The sequence below is a fragment of the Oncorhynchus keta genome, chromosome 10, assembly GCF_023373465.1.
Source record: "Oncorhynchus keta strain PuntledgeMale-10-30-2019 chromosome 10, Oket_V2, whole genome shotgun sequence".
Lineage (NCBI taxonomy): Eukaryota > Metazoa > Chordata > Actinopteri > Salmoniformes > Salmonidae > Oncorhynchus > Oncorhynchus keta.
The window spans coordinates 16,268,462-16,292,507 of record NC_068430.1 but is presented as its reverse complement, the minus strand read 5'-3'; the positions used below and the strand labels follow the sequence as shown (position 1 = coordinate 16,292,507).

The following is a 24,046-nucleotide window of genomic DNA, read 5'->3' as shown; positions in this document are numbered from 1 at the left end:
TTCCACAGATGGGCTCCCTCCATCGTTCCCTCCCTCCCCCCGTCTGTCTGTCTGTCTGTCTGTCTGCTCTGCCCCCACTAACGGCCTCAAGAAAATTAATGGTCCAGTCAATACACTTGAAAGTTTCCAATTGCTCTGACATTAATTATTGACATTTGACCATTATATTGTCTGTTCAGGTTATCAAAGGAAGTCAGGGAAGAGAATGGGAGAGCGAGAGAGGTGGAGAGCGAGAGAGAGCGAGAGAGGTGGAGAGCGAGAGAGAGAGAGAGAGAGAGAGAGAGAGAGAGAGAGAGAGAGAGAGAGAGAGAGAGAGAGAGAGAGAGAGAGAGAGAGATGACAGGGAGGAAGAGAGTGAGGGAGAGGGAGAGAGAGAGAGAGAGAGAGAGAGAGAGAGAGAGAGAGAGAGAGAGAGAGAGAGAGAGAGAGAGAGAGAGATGGAGAGAGAGAGAGAGAGAGAGAGAGAGAGATGACAGGGATGAAGAGAGAGAGAGAGAGAGAGAGAGAGAGAGAGAGAGAGAGAGAGAGAGAGAGAGAGAGAGAGAGAGAGAGAGAGAGAGAGAGAGAGAGAGAGAGAGAGAGAGAGAGAGAGAGAGAGAGAGAGAGAGAGAGAGAGAGAGAGAGAGAGAGATGACAGGGAGGAAGAGAGAAAGAGAAAGAGAACGGAGAGAGAGATGACAGGGAGGGAGAGAGGAGAGAGATGACAGGGAGGAAGAGAGAGAGGGAGAGCGGAGAGAGAGAGAGAGAGAGAGAGAGAGAGAGAGAGAGAGAGAGAGAGAGAGAGACAGGGAGAAGAGAGAGAGAGAGAGAGAGAGAGAGAGAGAGAGAGAGAGAGAGAGAGAGAGAGAGAGAGAGAGAGAGAGAGAGAGAGAGAGAGAGAGAGTGAGAGAGAGAGAGAGAGAGAATCAAATCAAATCAAATCAAATTTTATTTGTCACATACACATGGTTAGCAGATGTTAAATGCGAGTGTAGCGAAATGCTTGTGCTTCTAGTTCCGACAATGCAGTGATAACCAACAAGTAATCTAACTAACAATTCCAAAACTACTGTCTTATACACAGTGTAAGGGGATAAGGAACATGTACATAAGGATATATGAATGAGTGATGGTACAGAGCAGCATACAGTAGATGGAATCGAGTACAGTATATACATATGAGATGAGTGTGTAGACAAAGTAAACAAAGTGGCATAGTTAAAGTGGCTAGTGATACATGTGTTACATAAGGATGCAGTCGATGATGTAGAGTACAGTATATACATATGCATATGAGATGAATAATGTAGGGTAAGTAACATTATATAAGGTAGCATTGTTTAAAGTGGCTAGTGATATATTTACATAATTCCCATCAATTCCCATTATTAAAATGGCTGGAGTTGGGTCAGTGTCAATGACAGTGTGTTGGCAGCAGCCACTCACTCACTGTTAGTGGTGGCTGTTTAACAGTCTGATGGCCTTGAGATAGAAGCTGTTTTTCAGTCTCTCGGTCCCAGCTTTGATGCACCTGTACTGACCTCGCCTTCTGGATGATAGCGGGGTGAACAGGCAGTGGTTCGGGTGGTTGATGTCCTTGATGATCTTTATGGCCTTCCTGTAACAACGGGTGGTGTAGGTGTCCTGGAGGGCAGGTAGTTTGCCCCCGGTGATGCGTTGTGCAGTCCTCACTACCCTCTGGAGAGCCTTACGGTTGAGGGCGGAGCAGTTGCCGTACCAGGCGGTGATACAGCCCGCCAGGATGCTCTCGATTGTGCATCTGTAGAAGTTTGTGAGTGCTTTTGGTGACAAGCCGAATTTCTTCAGCCTCCTGAGGTTGAATAGGCGCTGCTGCGCTTCTTCACGACGCTGTCAGTGTGAGTGGACCAATTCAGTTTGTCTGTGATGTGTATGCCGAGGAACTTAAAACTAGCTACCCTCTCCACTACTGTTCCATCGATGTGGATAGGGGGTGTTCCCTCTGCTGTTTCCTGAAGTCCACAATCATCTCCTTAGTTTTGTTGACGTTGAGTGTGAGGTTATTTTCCTGACACCACACTCCGAGGGCCCTCACCTCCTCCCTGTAGGCCGTCTCGTCGTTGTTGGTAATCAAGCCTACCACTGTTGTGTCGTCCGCAAACTTGATGATTGAGTTGGAGGCGTGCGTGGCCACGCAGTCGTGGGTGAACAGGGAGTACAGGAGAGGGCTCAGAACGCACCCTTGTGGGGCCCCCGTGTTGAGGATCAGCGGGAGGAGATGTTGTTGCCTACCCTCACCACCTGGGGGCGGCCCGTCAGGAAGTCCAGTACCCAGTTGCACAGGGGGGGTCGAGACCCAGGGTCTCGAGCTTGATGACGAGCTTGGAGGGTACTATGGTGTTGAATGCCGAGCTGTAGTCGATGAACAGCATTCTCACATAGGTATTCCTCTTGTCCAGGTGGGTTAGGGCAGTGTGCAGTGTGGTTGAGATTGCATCGTCTGTGGACCTATTTGGGCGGTAAGCAAATTGGAGTGGGTCTAGGGTGTCAGGTAGGGTGGAGGTGATATGGTCCTTGACTAGTCTCTCAAAGCACTTCATGATGACGGAAGTGAGTGCTACGGGGCGGTAGTCGTTTAGCTCAGTTACCTTAGCTTTCTTGGGAACAGGAACAATGGTGGCCCTCTTGAAGCATGTGGGAACAGCAGACTGGTATAGGGATTGATTGAATATGTCCGTAAACACACCGGCCAGCTGGTCTGCGCATGCTCTGAGGGCGCGGCTGGGGATGCCGTCTGGGCCTGCAGCCTTGCGAGGGTTAACACGTTTAAATGTCTTACTCACCTCGGCTGCAGTGAAGGAGAGACCGCATGTTTCCGTTGCAGGCCGTGTCAGTGGCACTGTATTGTCCTCAAAGCGGGCAAAAAGTTATTTAGTCTGCCTGGGAGCAAGACATCCTGGTCCGTGACTGGGCTGGATTTCATCTTGTAGTCCGTGATTGACTGTAGACCCTGCCACATGCCTCTTGTGTCTGAGCCATTGAATTGAGATTCCACTTTGTCTCTGTACTGACGCTTAGCTTGTTTAATAGCCTTGCGGAGGGAATAGCTGCACTGTTTGTATTCAGTCATGTTGCCAGACACCTTGCCCTGATTAAAAGCAGTGGTTCGCGCTTTCAGTTTCACGCGAATGCTGCCATCAATCCACGGTTTCTGGTTAGGGAATGTTTTTATCGTTGCTATGGGAACGACATCTTCGACGCACGTTCTAATGAACTCGCACACCGAATCAGCGTATTCGTCAATATTCCCATCTGACGCAATACGAAACATGTCCCAGTCCACGTGATCGAAGCAGTCTTGGAGTGTAGAGTCAGCTTGGTCTGACCAGCGTTGGACAGACCTCAGCGTGGGAGCCTCTTGTTTTAATTTCTGCCTGTAGGCAGGGATCAGCAAAATGGAGTCGTGGTCAGCTTTTCCGAAAGGGGGCGGGGCAGGGCCTTATATGCGTCGCGGAAGTTAGAGTAACAATGATCCAAGGTTTTACCACCCCTGGTTGCGCAATCGATATGCTGATAAAATTTAGGGAGTCTTGTTTTCAGATTGGCTTTGTTAAAATCCCCAGCTACAATGAATGCAGCCTCCGGATAAATGTTTTCCAGTTTGCAAAGAGTTAAATAAAGTTCGTTCAGAGCCATCGATGTGTCTGCTTGGGGGGGGATATATACGGCTGTGATTATAATCGAAGAGAATTCTCTTGGAAGATAATGCGGTCTACATTTGATTGTGAGGAATTCTAAATCAGGTGAACAGAAACAGTAATACTTCCGGCGCCGACTGAGATGGCCGCCTCGCTTCGCGTTCCTAGGAAACTATGCAGTTTTTTGTTTTTTTACGTGTTATTTCTTACATTAGTACCCCAGGTCATCTTAGGTTTCATTACATACAGTCGAGAAGAACTACTGAATATAAGATCAGCGTCAACTCACCATCAGTACGACCAAGAATATGTTTTCCGCGACGCGGATCCTGTGTTCTGCCTTACAAACAGGACAACGGAATGGATCGCTTGCAGCGACCCAAGGAAACGACTACGAAAAAGAGGGAAACGCGGCGGTGTTCTGGTCAGACTCCGAAAAAGGGCACATCGCGCACCACTTCCCAGTATTCTTCTTGCCAATGTCCAGTCTCTCGACAACAAGGTTGATGAAATCCGAGCAAGGGTGGTATTCCAGAGGGACATCAGAGACTGCAACGTTCTCTGCTTTACGGAGACATGGCTTACTGGGAAGACGCTATCCAGGGCGGTGCAGCCAACGGGTTGCTCCACGCATCGCGCGGACAGAAACAAACATCTCTCTGGTAAGAAGAGTGGCGGGGGCGTATGCCTCATGACTAACGGGATCAGCCAACGGGAGAGAGAGAGGCTCTGTTCACAAACAGAGCCCCAGGACAGCAACCCAATTTCATGAGAAAACAAAAAGATAATTACTTACACATTGGAAAGAATTAACAAAAACTATAATGCTATTTGGCCCTAAACAGAGAGTACACAGTGGCAAAATACCTGACCACTGTGACTGACCCAAACTTAAGGAAAGCTTTGACTATGTACAGACTCAGTGAGCATAGCCTTGCTATTGAGAAAGGCCGCCGTAGGCAGACCTGGCTCTCAAGAGAAGACAGGCTATGTGCTCACTGCCCACAAAATGAGGTGGAAACTGAGCTGCACTTCCTAACCTCCTGCCCAATGTATGACCATATTAGAGAGACATATTTCCCCCAGATCACACAGATCCACAAAGAATTCGAAAACATATCCAATTTTGAAAAACTCCCATATCTACTGGGTGAAATTCCACAGTGTGCCATCACAGCAGCAAGATTTGTGACCTGTTGCCACGAGAAAAGGGCAACCAAATTGGCTTTTTACCAAATTACCGTACAACAGACCATGTATTCACCCTGCACACCTTAATTGACAACCAAACAAACCAAAACAAAGGCAAAGTCTTCTCATGCTTTGTTGATTTCAAAAAGCCTTCGACTCAATTTGGCATGAGGGTCTGCTATACAAACTGATGGAAAGTGGTGTTGGGGGTAAAACATATGACATTATAAAATCCATGTACACAAACAACAAGTGTGCGGTTAAAATTGGCAAAAAACACACACAATTCTTCACACAGGGTCGTGGGGTTAGACAGGGATGCAGCTTAAGCCCCACCCTCTTCAACATATATATCAACGAACTGGCGCGGGCACTAGAAAAGTCTGCAGCACCCGGCCTCCCCCTGCTAGAATCTGAAGTCAAATGTCTGCTGTTTGCTGATGATCTGGTGCTTCTGTCACCAACCAAGGAGGGCCTACAGCAGCACCTAGATCTTATGCACAGATTCTGTCAGACCTGGGCCCTGACAGTAAATCTCAGTAAGACCAAAATAATGGTGTTCCAAAAAAGGTCCAGTCACCAGGACCACAAATACAAATTCCATCTAGACACTGTTGCCCTAGAGCACACAAAAAACTATACATACCTTGGCCTAAACATCAGCGCCACAGGTATCTTCCACAAAGGTGTGAACGATCTGAGAGACAAGGCAAGAAGGGCATTCTATGCCATCAAAAGAAACATAAATTTCAACATACCAATTAGGATTTGGCTAAAAATACTTGAATCAGTCATAGAGCCCATTGCCCTTTATGGTTGTGAGGTCTGGGGTCCGCTCACCAACCAAGACTTCACAAAATGGGACAAACACCAAATTGAGACTCTGCACGCAGAATTCTGCAAAAATATCCTCCGTGTACAACGTAAAACACCAAATAATGCATGCAGAGCAGAATTAGGCCGATACCCACTAATTATCAAAATCCAGAAAAGAGCCATTAAATTCTACAACCACCTAAAAGGAAGCGATTCACAAACCTTCCATAACAAAGCCATCACAAACAGAGAGATGAACCTGGAGAAGAGTCCCTAAGCAAGCTGGTCCTGGGGCTCTGTTCACAAACACAAACACACCCTACAGAGCCCCAGGACAACAGCACAATTAGACCCAACCAAATCATGAGAAAACAAAAAGATAATTACTTAACACATTGGAAAGAATTAACAAAAAAACAGAGCAAACTAGAATGCTATTTGGCCCTACACAGAGAGTACACAGCGGCAGAATACCTGACCACTGTGACTGACCCAAAATTAAGGAAAGCTTTGACTATGTACAGACTCAGTGAGCATAGCCTTGCTATTGAGAAAGGCCGCCGTAGGCAGACATGGCTCTCAAGAGAAGACAGGCTATGTGCTCACTGCCCACAAAATGAGGTGGAAACTGAGCTGCACTTCCTAACCTCCTGCCCAATGTATGACCATATTAGAGAGACATATTTCCCCAGATCACACAGATCCACAAAGAATTCGAAAACATATCCAATTTTGAAAAACTCCCATATCTACTGGGTGAAATTCCACAGTGTGCCATCACAGCAGCAAGATTTGTGACCTGTTGCCACGAGAAAAGGGCAACCAGTGAAGAACAAACACCATTGTAAATACAACCCATATTTATGCTTATTTATTTTATCTTGTGTCCTTTAATTATTTGTACATTGTGTATATATATATATATATATATATATATATATATATATATATATATATATATATATATATATATATATATATATGACATTTGTAATGTCTTTACTGTTTTGAAACTGTTGTATGTGTAATGTTTACTGTTAATTTTTGTTGTTTTTCACTTTATATATTCACTTTGTATGTTGTCTACCTCACTTGCTTTGGCAATGTTAACACATGTTTCCCATGCCAATAAAGCCCTTGAATTGAATTGAATTGAATTGAGAGAGAGAGAGAAGACTAGAGATAAATATAGAGAGACAGGCATGAAGTTCTCTTAGCCAAGTGTTGCAGATATCCCATTACCTCCCAGGTTCAGGGTGGAATGCAGGGTCATAACAGATATTGATCTCTCAGAAGTCAATCTACCGTCTCTGTAAATATTATGGCTCCTTGTCAATCCCAAACAGGAGCTGAGACTCTGGGCTTGCCTCCCTCCCGGCTCCCTCCCTCCCAGCTCCCTTCCTCAAGGATCCCTCCAGGCTCCCACCTGGCTCCCTCCCTCCCAGCTCCCTTCCTCAAGGATCCCTCCAGGCTCCCACCTGGCTCCCTCCCTCCCAGCTCCCTTCCTCAAGGATCCCTCCAGGCTCCCACCTGGCTCCCTCCCTCCCAGCTCCCTTCCTAAAGAATCCCTCCAGGCTTCCACCTGGCTCCCTCCCTCCCAGCTCTCTTCCTAAAGGATCCCTCCAGGCTCCCACCTGGCTCCCTCCCAGCTCCCTTCCTAAAGGATCCCTCCAGGCTTACTCCCGGCTCCCTCCCAGCTCCCTTCCTCAAGGATCCTTCCAGGCTCCCACCTGGCTCCCTCCCAGCTCCCTTCCTAAAGGATCCCTCCAGGCTTCCTTCCGGCTCCCTCTCAGCTCCCTTCCTCAAGGATCCTTCCAGGCTCCCACCTGGCTCCTTCCATCCCTGTTGGCTCCCTTCCTCTCTCCTTCCTCCCTCCTTCCTGGCTCCCTCCCTCCTCCTTCCTTCCTCCCGACTCTATCCCTCCCTCCCTCCCGGCTCCCTCCCACCTGGCTCCCTCCCTCCTCCTCCCTCCCACCTGGCTCCCTCCCTCCTCCTCCCTCCTACCTGGCTCCCTCCCTCCTCCTTCCTCCCACCTGGCTCCCTCCCTCCTCCTTCCTTCCTCCCGACTCTATCCCTCCCTCCCTCCCGGCTCCCTCCCACCTGGCTCCCTCCCTCCTCCTCCCTCCCACCTGGCTCCCTCCCTCCTCCTCCCTCCTACCTGGCTCCCTCCCACCTCCTTCCTCCCACCTGGCTCCCTCCCTCCTCCTTCCTCCCTCCCGGCTCCATCCCTCCCTCCCTGGCTCCCGGCCTCCTCCCACCTGGCTCCCGGCTCCCTCCCACCTGGCTCCCTCCCTCGCTTCCTTCCCTCCCTTTCAGCACCCTGCCTGCCTCTCCCATTCTGCCTCTCCCATTCTGCCTCTCCCATTCTGCCTCTCCCATTCTGCCTCTCCCATTCTCCCTCCTGTAGGGAGTGGTTCAGTCAAAGGGAAGGCAGCTCCTTTATCTGTATTGTAAATTATGACCATGACTGTGTCACAGTATGAATATTTGCATGGAAATGGTGAACTTGGCCCCATAAAGCATGCAACAAGTGACAGTAACTCAACCCAAACCTGTAAATCAATCAGTTTAGGTTTATAGTAGTAAACTTTATAGCTACTGTTTGATTGTCTGAATTCAAATGTTGTCTTGTTTCCTGATTTTAAAAAAAATCCTGTAACATATAAATTATTTATAATGTTTCATACTATGGGCATAACATGAAATATGGAATGTGACTCTTGGTATCAACCCCTCAAGTAATCAACCAAAAAAAGTATAATAAATAAAAGGAAGACAACATCTCTTTTTCCTGCAGGCTCTCTAGGCCACATCGTCCTATATTTTTATCTTAATTTAATCTTCATTTGGCAGCCACATCCACATGAGCACTAAGCCCATCATCACAAAACACATACACGCACACACACAGACACACACAGCTCAAACATACCCTGTTAGTATCCACACACTCACAGGATGTACATACAAGACTGCACCCATAGATTCGTATACATGTACTCTATACATACAGTACAATATATATGTTCAGAAACACACATAAAGAGATATTTATAGAAACATGCGCTCATGCACACATACACTCACAATTACACATACAGCCATACGCCTGCACACGTACTAGATTCCAGAATAAGATCAACCTGGGCCACTCCATGTATAGTGTTATATCATCGTGTATCATCTGAAACGTACGGAGATAATTCCCCCGGTTCAAATGTAATGCACGCCACTCAGAGAAACGGGTCAGGGTCCATAAACACAATCTCCTGACAGTGTTAGCCCCCCGGCACAGTTCATATATTGATTTTACAGTGCTACGCCGTGAGAAAACTATTTCATGAATTCCAATGAGACTCTTTTACCAGACTGCCACGAAGGGACAGAAATACAATCACAGCCACGCAGAAAGTCATTGTGTTCTATTGGTTGTGTAATGTGTTGGGGAGGGGAGGGGGTTTGGTACAGATTTCGCAGCTTTAATCTGTTCTCATTTAGTGCCGTACCCTCTCCCTTGCCTTGAGACCTGCCGCTCAAACAAATCATTTTAACTGTTTTATGTTGTCATGCAAACAAATATTTACACGGTGAGTGGCTGAATAGTGTTTACTTTCATTAGCTTATAAGCATTGCTTGAAACATTGGTCAAAACATAGGCCTACATATAGTAATCATTGTGTGACCACTTCAAATCAAGGGGGTACCGGTACAGAGTCAATGTGCGGGGACACCGGTTAGTCGAATAATTGAGGTAATATGTACGTACATTTACTGTAGGTAGAGTTATTAAAGTGACTATGCATAGATAATAACAGAGCGTAGCAGCAGCATAAAAGAGGGGGCGCAATGCAAATCGTCTGGGTAGCCATTTGATTAGATGTTCAGGAGTCTTATTGCTTAGGGGTAGAAGCTGTTTAGAAGCCTGTTGGACCTAGACTTGGCGCTCCGGTACCGCTTGCCGTGCGGTAGCAGAGATAGCAGTGTATGACTAGGGTGGCTGGAGTCCTTGACAATTTTTAAGGCCTTTGTCTGACACCGCCTGGTATATAGGTCCTGGATGGCAGGAATCTTGGCCCCAGTGATGTACTGGGCCGTACGCACTACCCTCTGTAGTGTTTTGTGGTTGGAGGCCGAGCAGTTTCCATACCAGGCAGTGATGCAACCCGTCAGGATGCTCTCGATGGTGCAGCTGTAGAACCTTTTGAGGATATGAGGACCCAAGAGAAATATTTTCTGTCTCCTGAAGGGGAATAGGTTTTGTCGTACCCTCTTCACGAGTGCCTTGGTGTGCTTGGACCATGTTAGTTTGATGGTGATGTGGACACCAAGGATCTTGAAGCTCTCAACCTGCAGTCCCTTTGATGAGAGTGGGGGCGTACTCGGTCCTCCTTTTCCTGTAGTCCACAATCATCTCCTTTGTCTTAATCATGTTGTGGGGGAGTTGTTGTCCTGGTACCACACGGCCAGGTCTCTGACCTCCTTCCTATAGGCTGTCTCGTCGTTGTCGGTGATCAGGCCTAACACGGTTGTGTCAACGGCCAGCCGTGCCTGGCCGTGCAGTCATGAGTGAACAGGGAGTACAGGATGGGACTGAGCAACCACCTCTGAGGGGCCCCCGTGTTGAGGATCAGCGTGGCGGATGTGTTGTTACCTTCTCTTACCACCTGGGGGCTGCGCGTCAGGAAGTCCAGGATCCAGTTGCAGAGGGAGGTGTTTAGTCTCAGGGTCCTTAGCTTAGTTATGAGCTTTGAGGGCACTATGGTGTTGAACGCTGAGCTGCAGAGAGTGACTGTCATTAAGTAGTATAGTGTTATTAGATGATGTAGAGTAATTAGCATTAAATAAAGAACGTGAACGAGAGAGAGAGAGAGAGAGGTTCTGAGTGAGGGTGTGTTGCAGGGGCATGGCTGATGGCTGTATAGCTGATGGTGGATGGAGGGCAGGGAACGGCAGGGATGGGTGAGTGCCTGGGCTCAGTTCAGCACTAGCCAGGTCCATTTGGTCCTTACCTGGCCCTGGCATGCAGGAGACTGGGTAATGACAGGGAAAGAATGGCATCAGGGAGCAGGAGCCAAGAGGTAATTACAGAATGGAACCCATGCAGAAAAAACACATCTGGATCCATAAGGAAAATATGAAAGATCAGACGTAACAGTCATATTACTATCAGCTTCAATCCATGATGGTTTATCAGTCATACCGTGGAACTACTATCAGCCTGGAGATTGAAAAATAGCCCCCTCCAACCCATTCTACTCCACTCCACTCTCCCCCACACTTGCTTGAGAGAGAGAGAGAGAGAGAGAGAGAGAGAGAGAGAGAGAGAGAGAGAGAGAGAGAGAGAGAGAGAGAGAGAGAGAGAGAGAGAGGTGCCACAGTCAGATGCAGCAAGACAATCTGTGGAAAGATCAGTCATGGCAGCAGTATAACTTCTGTTGCAAGTGATCCCACCCTGTCCTCTCTTGTCTCTGTGCTTTACTCAAACCCCTAAGAGAAATAGTCTGTATAAAAGTGACATTGTTTTCCCCTAAGACATATGGGGAGTTAATGATAGCTTAGCATTTCACTATGTTATGTGACTGTGGTACAGCTGAGGTTCAACCAGTAATGGAAGTCTGCTGTGCCCTGTTATTAACATTTAACCCATGAATAACTACAGCTGTATTAAAGCACTAGAGTCCACTGTGATAAAGAGTCTAGCTGGAGTATTTAATGAAATCCTCCAGCCACTCTGTTGGTGTTGCTACGGTTTAGGGCCTTCACCGAAGCGCCCTTCTTCAGACATTCTGACTGGGTTTGGGTGCTGCATCAATGACCACTTTCACAACTCCATCTACCCACAGAATGAAGTCATCACTGCGTGCAGTCTAGCTCTCTCTCCGTCTCTCTCCCCTTCTCGCTCTCCATGCACACTCTCTCTATCAAATTAAGATTTCCATCATTAAATTGATGTCATGCCAATACGCTTCATAGTTCCAAACCTTATTCTGAATGGCACACAGTGGTGGAGAGCTGTGAAAGTTCTACCTTTGATGTGGCGTTCTCTATTATTGAAATTAATTGGAGTGCACCCCTCCCCCACACACTTCTGCCCATTCTGGGCATGCTCGGTTAATCAACCTTTTAAGTGTCAGCGGTGGCGGTGGTACTGGTGGCTGGCCTGACTGTGTTCTGTCCTAGGGTTTCAGAAGGGGTTTCAAGAGAGTGAGGCCCTGGTTGTGTTTGAAGCTGGGATTTGGTGCCAAAGCAGTGCTGAGGGACAGCAGTGTAACAGAGGTCAGGGGTCAGTGTGCAGGTTGGAGTGATGACGTGGAGTCTGCCAGTGAAGTACTGGGCTAGGGCTTGTGGGAGCAGCAGCAAGGCCAACAGGGACTCAGTTCTTCTTTTCCTCCGTATCGGCTTGGCCCAGCTTAAGAAAAGCGCCTCACTGGCTCACAGGCAGCTGGCCTGCCTCCACACACAGCAGAACCGCTGATAATCAGCAGAAAGAGACCCCTGATTATTGGTCTGCCTCTGCCTCTGCTTAAAGTCGGCCACTAACTACTCGGTCTGCTCTGCTTGCTCCTCAACATGCCAAACTAACTCAACGTTAGCATTTTAACCCCCCTCCAAACTATGGAAAATGTTACATCAATCTCTGTTCCATTTGTGTCAGGTAAAATGTGATTTTAATTGCAGTTGGAAGGGAATGAGTGCATTCTAATTTGCCTCTATATGTCAGCCTCTATCAGCAGTGGACAGACGTTTGTGCTTGTGGCTTTTCCAGGACAGCAAAGTGCCTAGCATCCCTGGTTCTGTGTCCTACTGTGTTTCTGCTTTCCCACAGACCCGCCTTGCACCATCATGGCTGACACACACACATACTCACACCCAATGCTGCCCTATTTTGGGAGTAGCTTTGAAACTGTAGCATAATGGTGTTAAGCAGCTTGTGTCTCTCGCTGACATAGTAAATAATGTGTTTGACATCATCAGGGGAATAGAGCAGTACAAATCTTATTTTACTGATAGACAGACAGCGCTTAGCTCAGCTCAGACTCCCGAAACACAGGCCAGCCCGACTCAGCCTGCTTAGAAACATGGCCGAAATCTCTATAGCTTAGACTAAAACTAAATACATTTAAAACAGCTGAGACAAAGTCTGCATAAAGAAGACTCAGGTTACTCAGACTCCAGATATACACGTACAGATGTAGGATCTTCATTTGAGCCAATTTGCTACAGCAGGAAAATTATCCTGCAGTAGCAGTAAATGTGAATTATTATGTGGATTATAATGAATGGACATTTTTGTAGGGGTTGATACATTTTTTGTAAGGGAAAATCTAATCTGAAATTTCAAAATGGAAATTACAAACTTCAGAAGCATTTTTAAACCTAAAATACACTACAATTTCTACATTTCCTGCATTGCAGAAAAGTTATCCTGCAACCGAGTGATCAAATTAAGATCTAACATCTGTATAGGTTGCTCAACAAAGCTTTGAATCCATGCAAACATAGCTTTTTCTTAAATGAACCTTAGCTAAGCCGGGACTCCATTCAAGCTTGTCTCAACAAAGCTTAGAATCCATTTAGACACAGCTCTTGAAAGCATTAAATATGCTGTGAACAGGTTGCTACATATTAACATAGCTCAGCTTATTGTAACCTTGAATCCAGTTTAAATCTACCAGTTCAGTTCTACGCAGTGAAGATGAATATAACTTGTTAAACCCCTTTTTCTTTTTGAAACAGGTACATCCAAGGGGCATCATCTCCCAAGGACATGATCATCATCGTGGACGTGTGAGTATCTAGTTTAGTCTTTCTTCGTCAAGGTTTCCTTCTCCTTCTCTCATTTCTCTCCTTCCCATTTCTCTTCCCTCCTTCTCCCTCCCTCTCTCCTCCCTCCTTCTCCATTTCTCCTCCCTCCTCCCTCTCTCTCCTTCCTCCTCCTCCTCCCTCCCCCTCCTTCTCCCTCTCTCCTCCCTCCTCCTCCCTCTCTCCTCTCTACCCCTCCCTCCCTCCCTCTCCTCCCTACTCCTCCTCCCTCTCTCCTTCCTCCTTTTCCCTCTCTCCTCCCACCTCCTCCCTCTCTCCTTCCTCCTTCTCCCTCTCCCCCCTCCTTTTCCCTATCTCCTCCCTACTGTCCTCTCTCCCCCCTCCTGTCCTCTCTGCTCTCTCATGTCCTCCCTCACCCCCACCAGTGGCATTTTAGCAGGAACAGTAAAGGTCTCTAGTGCCACCTGTTGGTTTACAGAGAATTGAGAGTTCCCTCTCAATCATAATAATCTCCACATATCTTTTGCTATTATATACATGTCTAAGAGGTACAATATGAAGATGATCATTGTGAATGCATGACGAAATCGACTGTGATTGGGTCATGAGAGGAATGAGAGGATGGATGTGTCCTCTTGCCAGACCGCCAACCTATAAACACTCATCACAGTATACAGAAGCAAAGGGGCCGTCACTGTAGAACCTCCTGTGGCTGTACCATATTGTCTGGATGAGGTTTTAAGATGGAGCCGTTTAGGTTGAACTGTATGGCTCAATGCGCTGACGGTTGTGTGTTGCGTTGTGCCTGTAGGAGTGGCAGTGTCAGTGGACTCACTCTGAAACTGATGAAGACGTCGGTCATGGAGATGCTAGACACTCTGTCAGATGACGACTATGTGAATGTAGCCAGGGTGAGTATCCTCCGCTGATAAGGTGATGAATAGAACGCTTCTGTCATACTGTACATTGTGAATTTCAATCAATCTCTGATAAAGGTCTGGTTTCTCTTCAATATGCGAAATGTAATAACATGGTTAACACCTCCAATGCAGTATAAACACATTATATGGGTATGGTGATGTGGTCATGAGCAAACGTTCACTCAGGTTCCTATCACATAGTCACATCCCAGCAAACCAAAAAGTTCCCAGAACATACGTTAGGTCGCTGCAAATGTTCTCATAACACAAAAACTGGACCCTGTTGTTGTGATAATCATTCACCTGATGTTACATTCCCAGAACACATTTAATCTGTTCTTTAAAGGTTCATTAGGTTGTGAGAACAGTCTATTGAGAACAGTGTGGGGACATCACAAACAATATGTTCCCAAAGCACAAAAACTGTCCAGTTGTGTGGATGATTCTACAAGGTTTCTTTTAGGATACAAAAAACATTCACCTGACGTTCCCAGAACATATTTAACACGTTCTTTAAAGGTTCCCCGAAAGTTTCTTTAGATTGTGGGAACAATACATCTGCCAATGTTTTTTAGAATCCAATCCATACGGTCCCATTATTGCCACGTTCTTGCCGGGATCAGCCTTTTATATCTCCCGTGAACATGCCGAGTGGGAGTAGACATGGGCCGAGGTGGGTGGACGTCTATTTGAATAAATTAATTGAATATAGACCATTATTAATGTGTTTTAAGCAGGTCTTAAGAAATGTTATCAAAGTAATAAAGGACAGACACTTCGAAACCTTGTTTCTTATAATACATTTTTTGACTGTTCTTTTTGCCATTTCTGAATGTTATTCAATGTGTTCCTATGGGCTTTAGTAGTAAAGGCCAAAACAAATATTTAATTAAATAGTTTGTTTATATATTTTGTCATAGCTAAAATTCTAAATCAATATGTAAATGATCCATAATATGACCATGTCAAATCAATTCCATATGTCAGATAGGTTCCCAAAACACTAACTGTCCAAACTGACAGTCAGATAATGTTTGTATCAGGGTGCACAAAATATTCCTTTTATGTTGCAAGAACGTTCCCAGAATAACCGATATGAGTAAGACCTTTAAACAGGTTAACATTTACAAGGCCGCAGGGCCGGACGGATTACAAGGACGTCTACTCAAGTGTCTTCACTGACATTCAACCTCTCCCTGACCCAGTCTGTAATGCCTACATTTTTCAAGCAGACCACCATAGTGCCCAAGATCCCAAGGTAACCGGTCTAAATGACTATCGCCCCGTAGCACTCACATCTGTAGCCATGAAATGCTTTGAAAGGCTCACATCAACATCATCCCATACACTATGGTCCCATTCCATGACCCAATCTCTATTGCAGACCACACTGCCCTTTCCCACTTGGACAAAAGGAACACCTATGTCAGAAAATGCTGTTCATTGACTACAGCTCAGCATTCAACACCATAGTGCCCTCCAAGCTCATCATTAAGCTAAGGACCCTGGGACTAAACACCTCCCTCTGCAACTGGATCCTGGACTTCTTGACGCACCGTCCCCCAGGTTGTGAGGGTAGGCAACAACACATCTGCCACGCTGACCCTCAACACAGTGGCCCTTCGGTAGTGAGTGCTTAGTCCCCTCCTGTACTCCCTGTTCCCCACGACTGTGTGGGTGACCGTGCATGACTCCCTCAACGTCAGCAAGACAAAGGAACTGATTGTGGCCTACATGAAATGGAGGGCCGAGCACACCCTCATCCACATCGACAGAGCTGTAGTGAAGTGGGTCGAGAGCTTCAAGTTCCTCGTGTCCACATCACTAAGGACCTATCATGGTCCAAATAAACCTACACGGTTGTGAAGAAGGCACGACAATGCCTCTTCCCCAGGGGGCTGAAAAGATTTGGCCTGGCCCTCAGATCCTCAATCAGTTCTATAGCTGCACAATTGAGAGCATCTCGACTGGCTGTATCACCGCTTGGTATGGAAACTGCTTGGCATCCGACCGTAAGGTGTTACAGAGAGTAGTGTGTACGGCCCAGCACATCATCACTGGGGCTGAGCCCCCTGACATCCAGGACCTATATACCAGGTGGTGTCAGATGAAGGCCCTAACAATTGTCAAAGACTGCAGCCAACCAAGTCATAGACTGTTCTCTCGCAAGCGGTACCGGAGTGCCAAGTAGGGACCAAAAGGCTCCTGAACAGCTTTTACCCCAAAGTCATTAGACTGCTGAACAGTTAATCAAATGGCTACCAAGACTATTTGTATGGACCCCCTTTTTCTGCACTGACTCTCTTGCACTGGCTCTATGCACACTCACTGGACTCTACCCACACACTCACTGGACTCTACCCACACACATAAACACACACTACATATACTCAACACACAAAACACACATTGACTCTTTGTATATAGCTTTGTTATTGTTCTTTTGTGTTACTATTTCCCTTTTTAAATGGTTCTAATTGTTATTACCTTTTAACTCTGTATTGTTGGGAAAGGACTTGTAAGTAAGCATTTCATGGTAATGTCTACACCTGTTGTATTCGCTGCGAGTGACAAATACAATTTGAGTGGATTCGATTTGATTTAATGTTGTAAGAATGAAATAAGTGAGTTTTATGAACCATGCATGAGAGCACCATATTTGATTTAGGTTTAACATAATATTCCATTCATATTCACACAATATACATTTGACCTTGTCATGGGAGGTCTTCAGAAAATTTACAAAATACTGCAGTACCAGTCAAGGGATTTTCTTTATTTTTACCATTTGACATTGTAAAACAGTAGTGAAGACATCAAAACTAGGAAATAACACATATGGAATCATGTAGTAACCAAAAAAGTGTTAAACAAATCCAAATATATTTTATATTTGTGATTCTTCAAGGTAGCCACCACGGCATTCTCTCAACCAGCTTCCCATTAATCTTGCAATCTGAGGTGCAGTTAACTCTAATGAACTTATCCTCTGCAGCAGACGTAACTCTGGATATTCCTTTCCCCTGGCGGTCCTTATGAGAGCCAGTTTCATCATAGCACTCGGTCTTTTACCTAATAGGGCTATCTTCTGTATACCACCACTACCTTGTCATAACACAACTGACTGGCTCAAATGCAGAAGAAGGAAAGAAATGCCACGAATGAACAAGGCACACCTGGAATGTTATTTTCCTTCACTGGACATGTGAACAGCATTCAATCCAACAAATACAACCATATTGTAACGGCTTTCTTGTGGTGAAGGAGAGTCAGACCAAAATGCAGCGTGGTTAGTTCGATACATCTTTAAAGAAGAAAAACCACAAACGGAATGTGAAAACCTATACAGCCTATCTGGTGACAACTAACACAGAGACAGGAACAATCACCCACCAAACACTCAAAGAATATGGCTGCCTAAATATGGTTCCCAATCAGAGACAACGATAATCACCTGCCTCTGATTAAGAACGCCTCAGGCAACCATAGACTTTCCTAGACAACCCTACTCAGCCACAATCCCAATACCTACTAAAACCCCAATACAAAAACACACCACAAAATAAACCCATGTCACACCCTGGCCTGACCAAATAAAGAAAGAAAACACAAAATACTAAGACCAAGGCGTGACACATATGTTTTACAATTCATATGTTGACAATCTGCCCATGTGGGTTTGAACCTGCACGGTTTGGTTCCCAAACCAGGTCACCTCTGCGTCACCTGGGAAGTGCTCTTATGTCTTATTTTATCAGTATATAAATATGGGGTGGCAGGTAGCCTAGTGGGTAGAGCATTTGGCCAGTGACCGAAAGGTTGCTTGATTGAATCTCTGAGCTGACAAGGTAAAAATCTGTTCTTCTGCCCCTGAACAAGGCAGTTAATCCACTTCCTAGGCTGTCATTGTAAATAAGAATTTGTTCTTAACTGACTTGCTTAGTTCAATAAATAAATGTAAATGAAATATAGCCATGGCTGTATGGTCAATCAGGAATTCCATGCTTCCTTTTAAACCTTCTTAGACATAACTAACGGTTAACTGGGTTAGTCACCATCACTTCCCCTCTTCCTCTTTATATGCTGCGTACCTCTGGGTCCATGTTTACCAGGTATCCAAGACTATGAGTGCTGATCTAGGATCATGAAAAATAAGCCAGGGGGAACATATTAAGCGTCTCCAACGTAGAAATTATATTGGGTGTGTTTCTCAAAGTTGAATAGTACATTTTTACACAAAGTATTTTTATATAGTAAAATATTGTTTGTGTTTGTATGATTAAATGCTGTTCAAATGTCCTTAGAATGAAACGAAAATGCCATGTGTCTCTAAATGACCGACAGTACAGTCCTCAAATGAGAATTGCCAGGAAATGTGGAGAAGAACATAATGGGGATGTATTCCAATCTGATTTCATTTGCCTGCTGAGAATGTTGTGGTAAAACATAAATATAAAATGTTCTTGAAATGTTCTGAGGAGCTCCAAGACAAGGTCAAATGTTTATTGCGTGAACATCAATGGAGTATTGTGTAAAACCTTCAACAAATATACTATGAACATCATACAAACTGACTTATTCCATTCTTACAACATTAACAGAATGTCCTGTGCAACCTACTTTAAACATTGTATGAATGTCATCACAACTGAGCATATTTTGTGTTTTAGGAACCTATCTCTTGTAATATACCTACACTGTTCTGGGAATGTTCCTGGTTTGCAGGAATGTATGCATAGCTACATATACTGTAAAAACGATAACTTTCCCACATGGTTATAATCCAACAATGTTGCAACCCCCAGTCTATGTGTGATTGTGCCGTCTTTATCTCACCAACAGTCTCCCTGCCTTGCTTCTTAGGTTTTCCATTGAATGCTGCATTATCTGACTCACTGCATACATGGGTAGCCTACACTTGCACGCATTTGCACGCCCGCACTCGCCACACACACACACTGGCGGGGTAGCCCTGTTTAGAGACTTGGGTGGTTAATCCTCCATAATCCAGTGGTCTTAGTCAGTGTATGTTTCTAAATCCCAGCTCTAAGAGGCAGAAATTAGCGTGATAATTTGGGTGGGAACGAGGTTACAGTAATACAATTGTAATTAAAAACTCTGCATTTGATCAGTCAAATATTCTCATTATTTACCAAATAAATTGACTGAGAACACATTCTCATTTACAGCAACAACCTGGGGAACAGTTACAGGGGAGAGGAAAGAGCCAATTGTAAACTGGGGATTAATTAGGTAACCATGAATGGGTTGAGGGCCAGATTGGGAATTCAGCCAGGACACCAGGGTTAACACCCCTACTCTTACAATAAGTGCCATGGGACCTTTAATGCCCTCAGAGAGTCAGGACACCAGTTTAACCACCCATCCAAATGACAGCACCCTACACAGGGCAGTGTCAATCACTGCCCTTGGTCATTGGGATATTTTTTAGACCAGAGGAAAGAGTGCCTCCTACTGGCCCTCCAACACCACTTCCAGCAGCATCTGGTCTCCAATCCAGGGACTGCCCAAGACCGACCCTGCTTAGCTTCAGAAGCAAGCCAGAAGTGGTATGCAGGGTGGTACACTGCTGGCCGAAATGCCTTCCACTGCCCTGTTACAAGCACAACTACTGAAGCGTTTATTTCCAAAACGCTATATCCACCAATTATTCACATTTGTGTTTTCTCATCAGAAATGGTTGATTATGGGTACCTTCATGTGTGTAAACTGTTCTCTGATGTTTTTATTCATAGATTTTAGATGTGTACAAACATTTATTTTTTGTTTGCAAAACACAATTTATCCATTGTTTTAGCCAGAATTGAATGTTCGTATCTTGTATATTTGACTGTGATATGTGGTTGTCTCACCTAGGATATATAGTGTTTTGTAATGCAACTCTTCTATCTTAATCTGATTCAACAAACTCTTCTGTTTTCCAATACAGTATAACCTTCAACGGAACCATTACATTGTGTTCTTGTCATTTTGTTACGAGATCATAATCTGTGACAAGGAATATTATAGTTTGTGTTATTTTTCCATTTTTTACCAATAAACTGTAAATATCAAACTGTATAAACAGAAGGACATTTCAGATTTTCATGCACCAAATGTTGAACCTATTTTATGCCATCATTCTGTCTTCAAAATGTCAACAGAATTTAAAGTTGACTTTCAAGAAGAAAGACCATTAAAAACCTGACATTACAGGCATTGCTGTTCGATGCTAATCACATATAGACACACTGCTCACTGTTTACCTCTCTGTCTGTCAAAAACACACACACAGACAAACACACACACAGACAAACACACAGCCCGAGACTAATTTTAATTTATCAGAGGAGATGAGATCTAGATGACATTACCTTGGCTGGGTGTTTTTCGTTTGTTCTTGGTTTGCTTTGGAATTCCAGGTGCACCTGTTCTTTGTATGGAAAGCTGTAATTATCAAGGTTTATTGCCAGAGTGGCACAGAGCAACCCACATCCCCCTCCTCATCCCAACACACTGCAGATGGAGTCGCCCTCAATGCCAACGAGCGAGCAGCGTGGTCACATCCAGACTCATTAAATTGACAATTCTTCATTGTTATCTGTCTCCCCCACAGTTTAACGAGAAGGCTGATGCTGTCGTCCCCTGTTTTAAGACCTTGGTCCAGGCCAACATGAGAAACAAGAAGATCTTCAAGGAGTCTATCATGCACATGCAAGCCAAAGGAACCACTGACTACAAGTCTGGCTTCCAGTTCGCCTTCGAACAGCTACTCAATGTAAGACTAAGAGCGGGCAGTCAGTCACGCTCTTCTGGGGTTATTTCAGGGTGATAGGTTAGGCTAGGTCTTCCATGAAATGCCCATGGTATAAGACATGCTAATTAGCATACTGACATCCCAATTGACATTGGAATTGACATTGGAATTGACCCTGTGCTATCAAGCCACTCTTTAGACAATCAGAGGATTATGCCTCATCTGAATGGAGCGCAAAGGGGCCACTAGTTAGTCGGTCAGTCGGATTAGGAACTGCCACTGCAGTGGGATGATGGCGATGGTGGTGTTTAGGGCTAGCCAGCACAGCTGAGGTCCCTGTGTGTGTGTGCAGCAGGGAGGCAACTAGGCAGGCATTGCTGTAAGTCTGTCTGTCTGTCTACACAGGTGATGCCTCAGCTCAGCTCTCTATACTCCTATATTTTATAGGAGGCTTACTTTATGGGCTCTGATGGGATGATTGATGAGAGAAAGATCAGCCACAGACACTTTATATTCTTCTGGTGGGCCGAGAGGCACAAAGCCAAGCGCCCAGCCTTGCCTAGCCCAGCCTACAACCCAGCCTATAGCCCAGTCTAGCCCAGCATAGACCAGCCTATTGCCCAGCCTATAGCCCAGCCTAGCCCAGCCTAGCCCAGCCTTGCCTAGCCCAGCCTACAACCCAACCTACAGCCCAGTCTATAGCCCAGCCTTGCCTAGCCCAGTCTATAGCCCAACCTATACCCCAGCCTAGCCCAGCCTATAGTCCAACCTAGCCCAGCCTATAGTCCAGCCTAGCCCAGTCTAGCCCAGCCTATAGCCCAGTCTATAGCCCAGCCTATAGCCCAGCCTAGCCCAGCCTAGTTAACCAACACCTGACCACGGAACACATCTAACCAACAACTGGCCATGGAACACATTTAACCAACACCTGGCCACGGAACACATTCAACCAATACCTGGCCATGGAACACATTTAACCAACGCCTGACCATGGAACACATTTAACCAACACCTGGCCACGGAACACATTTAACCAACACCTGGCCACAGAACACATTTAACCAACACCTGGCCACGGAACACATTTAACAAACGCCTGGCCACGGAACACATTTAACCAACACCTGGCCACGGAACACATTTAACTTATGCCTGGCCACGGAACACATTTAACCAACACCTGGCCACAGAACACATTTAACCAACACCTGGCCATGGAACACATTTAACCAACACCTGGACACGGAACACATCTAACCAACACCTGGCCATGGAACACATTTAACCAACGCCTGACCATGGAACACATTTAACCAACACCTGGCCACGGAACACATTTAACTTATGCCTGACCACAGAACACATCTAACCAACACCTGGCCACGGAACACATTTAACTTATGCCTGGCCACGGAACATATTTAACTTATGCCTGGCAACGGAACACATCTAACCAACACCTGGCATGGAACACATCTAACCAACACCTGGCCACGGAACACATTTAACCAACGCCTGACCATGGAACACATTTAACCAACGCCTGGCCACGGAACACATTTAACCAACACCTTGTCACAGAACGCATTTAACCAACGCCTGGCCACAGAACACATTTAACTAACGCCTGGCCACAGAACACATTTAACCAACGCCTGGCCACAGAACACATTTAACCAACACCTGGCCACGGAACACATCAAACCAACACCTGGCCACGGAACACATTTAACCAACACCTGGCCACAGAACACATTTAACCAACGCCTGGCCACGGAACACATTTAACCAACACCTGGCCACGGAACACATTTACCTTATGCCTGGCCACGGAACACATCTAACCAACACTTGGCCACGGAACACATCTAACCAACACCTGGACACGGAACACATCTAACCAACACCTGGCCATGGAACACATTTAACCAACACCTGGCCATGGAACACATTTAACCAACGCCTGACCATGGAACACATTTAACCAACACCTGGCCACGGAACACATTTAACCAACACCTGGCCACAGAACACATTTACCCAACGCCTGACCACGGAACACATTTAACCAACACCTGGCCACAGAACACATTTAACCAACGCCTGGCCACGGAACACATTTAACCAACACCTGGCCACGGAACACATTTAACTTATGCCTGGCCACGGAACACATCTAAACAACACCTGACCACGGAACACATCTAACCAACACTTGGCCACGGAACACATCTAACCAACACCTGGCCACGGAACACATTTAACCAACACCTGGCCACGGAACACATCTAACCAACACCTGGCCACGGAACACATTTAACCAACACCTGGCCACAGAACACATCTAACCAACACCTGGCCACGGAACACATTTAACTTATGCCTGGCCACGGAACATATTTAACTTATGCCTGGCAACGGAACACATCTAACCAATACCTGGCATGGAACACATCTAACCAACACCTGGCCACGGAACACATTTAACCAATGCCTGACCATGGAACACATTTAACCAACGCCTGGCCACGGAACACATTTAACCAACACCTGGCCACAGAACGCATTTAACCAACGCCTGGCCACAGAACACATTTAACTAACGCCTGGCCACAGAACACATTTAACCAACGCCTGGCCACGGAACACATTTAACCAACACCTGGCCACGGAACACATTTAACCAACACCTGGCCACAGAACACATTTAACCAACGCCTGGCCACGGAACACATTTAACCAACACATGGCCACGGAACACATTTAACTTATGCCTGGCCACGGAACACATCTAAACAACACCTGACCACGGAACACATCTAACCAACACTTGGCCACGGAACACATCTAACCAACACCTGGCCACGGAACACATTTAACCAACACCTGGCCACGGAACACATCTAACCAACACCTGGCCATGGAACACATTTAACCAACGC

At 45.8% G+C, this 24,046-nt stretch overlaps 1 protein-coding gene across 4 annotated transcripts in view; it reads left to right on the top strand.

The window, feature by feature from the left end:
- The window catches only part of LOC118388289 (voltage-dependent calcium channel subunit alpha-2/delta-2-like), a 407,521-nt gene that overhangs the window by 336,063 nt on the left and 47,412 nt on the right, over positions 1-24,046 (top strand). For all 4 annotated transcript variants that reach the window (XM_052526555.1, XM_052526554.1, XM_052526556.1 and 1 more), the window contains 3 exons: positions 13,401-13,451; positions 14,239-14,338; positions 20,964-21,125. In XM_052526555.1, the coding sequence (XP_052382515.1) occupies positions 13,401-13,451; positions 14,239-14,338; positions 20,964-21,125 (313 nt within the window). The remainder of the gene's footprint in view (positions 1-13,400; positions 13,452-14,238; positions 14,339-20,963; positions 21,126-24,046) is intronic.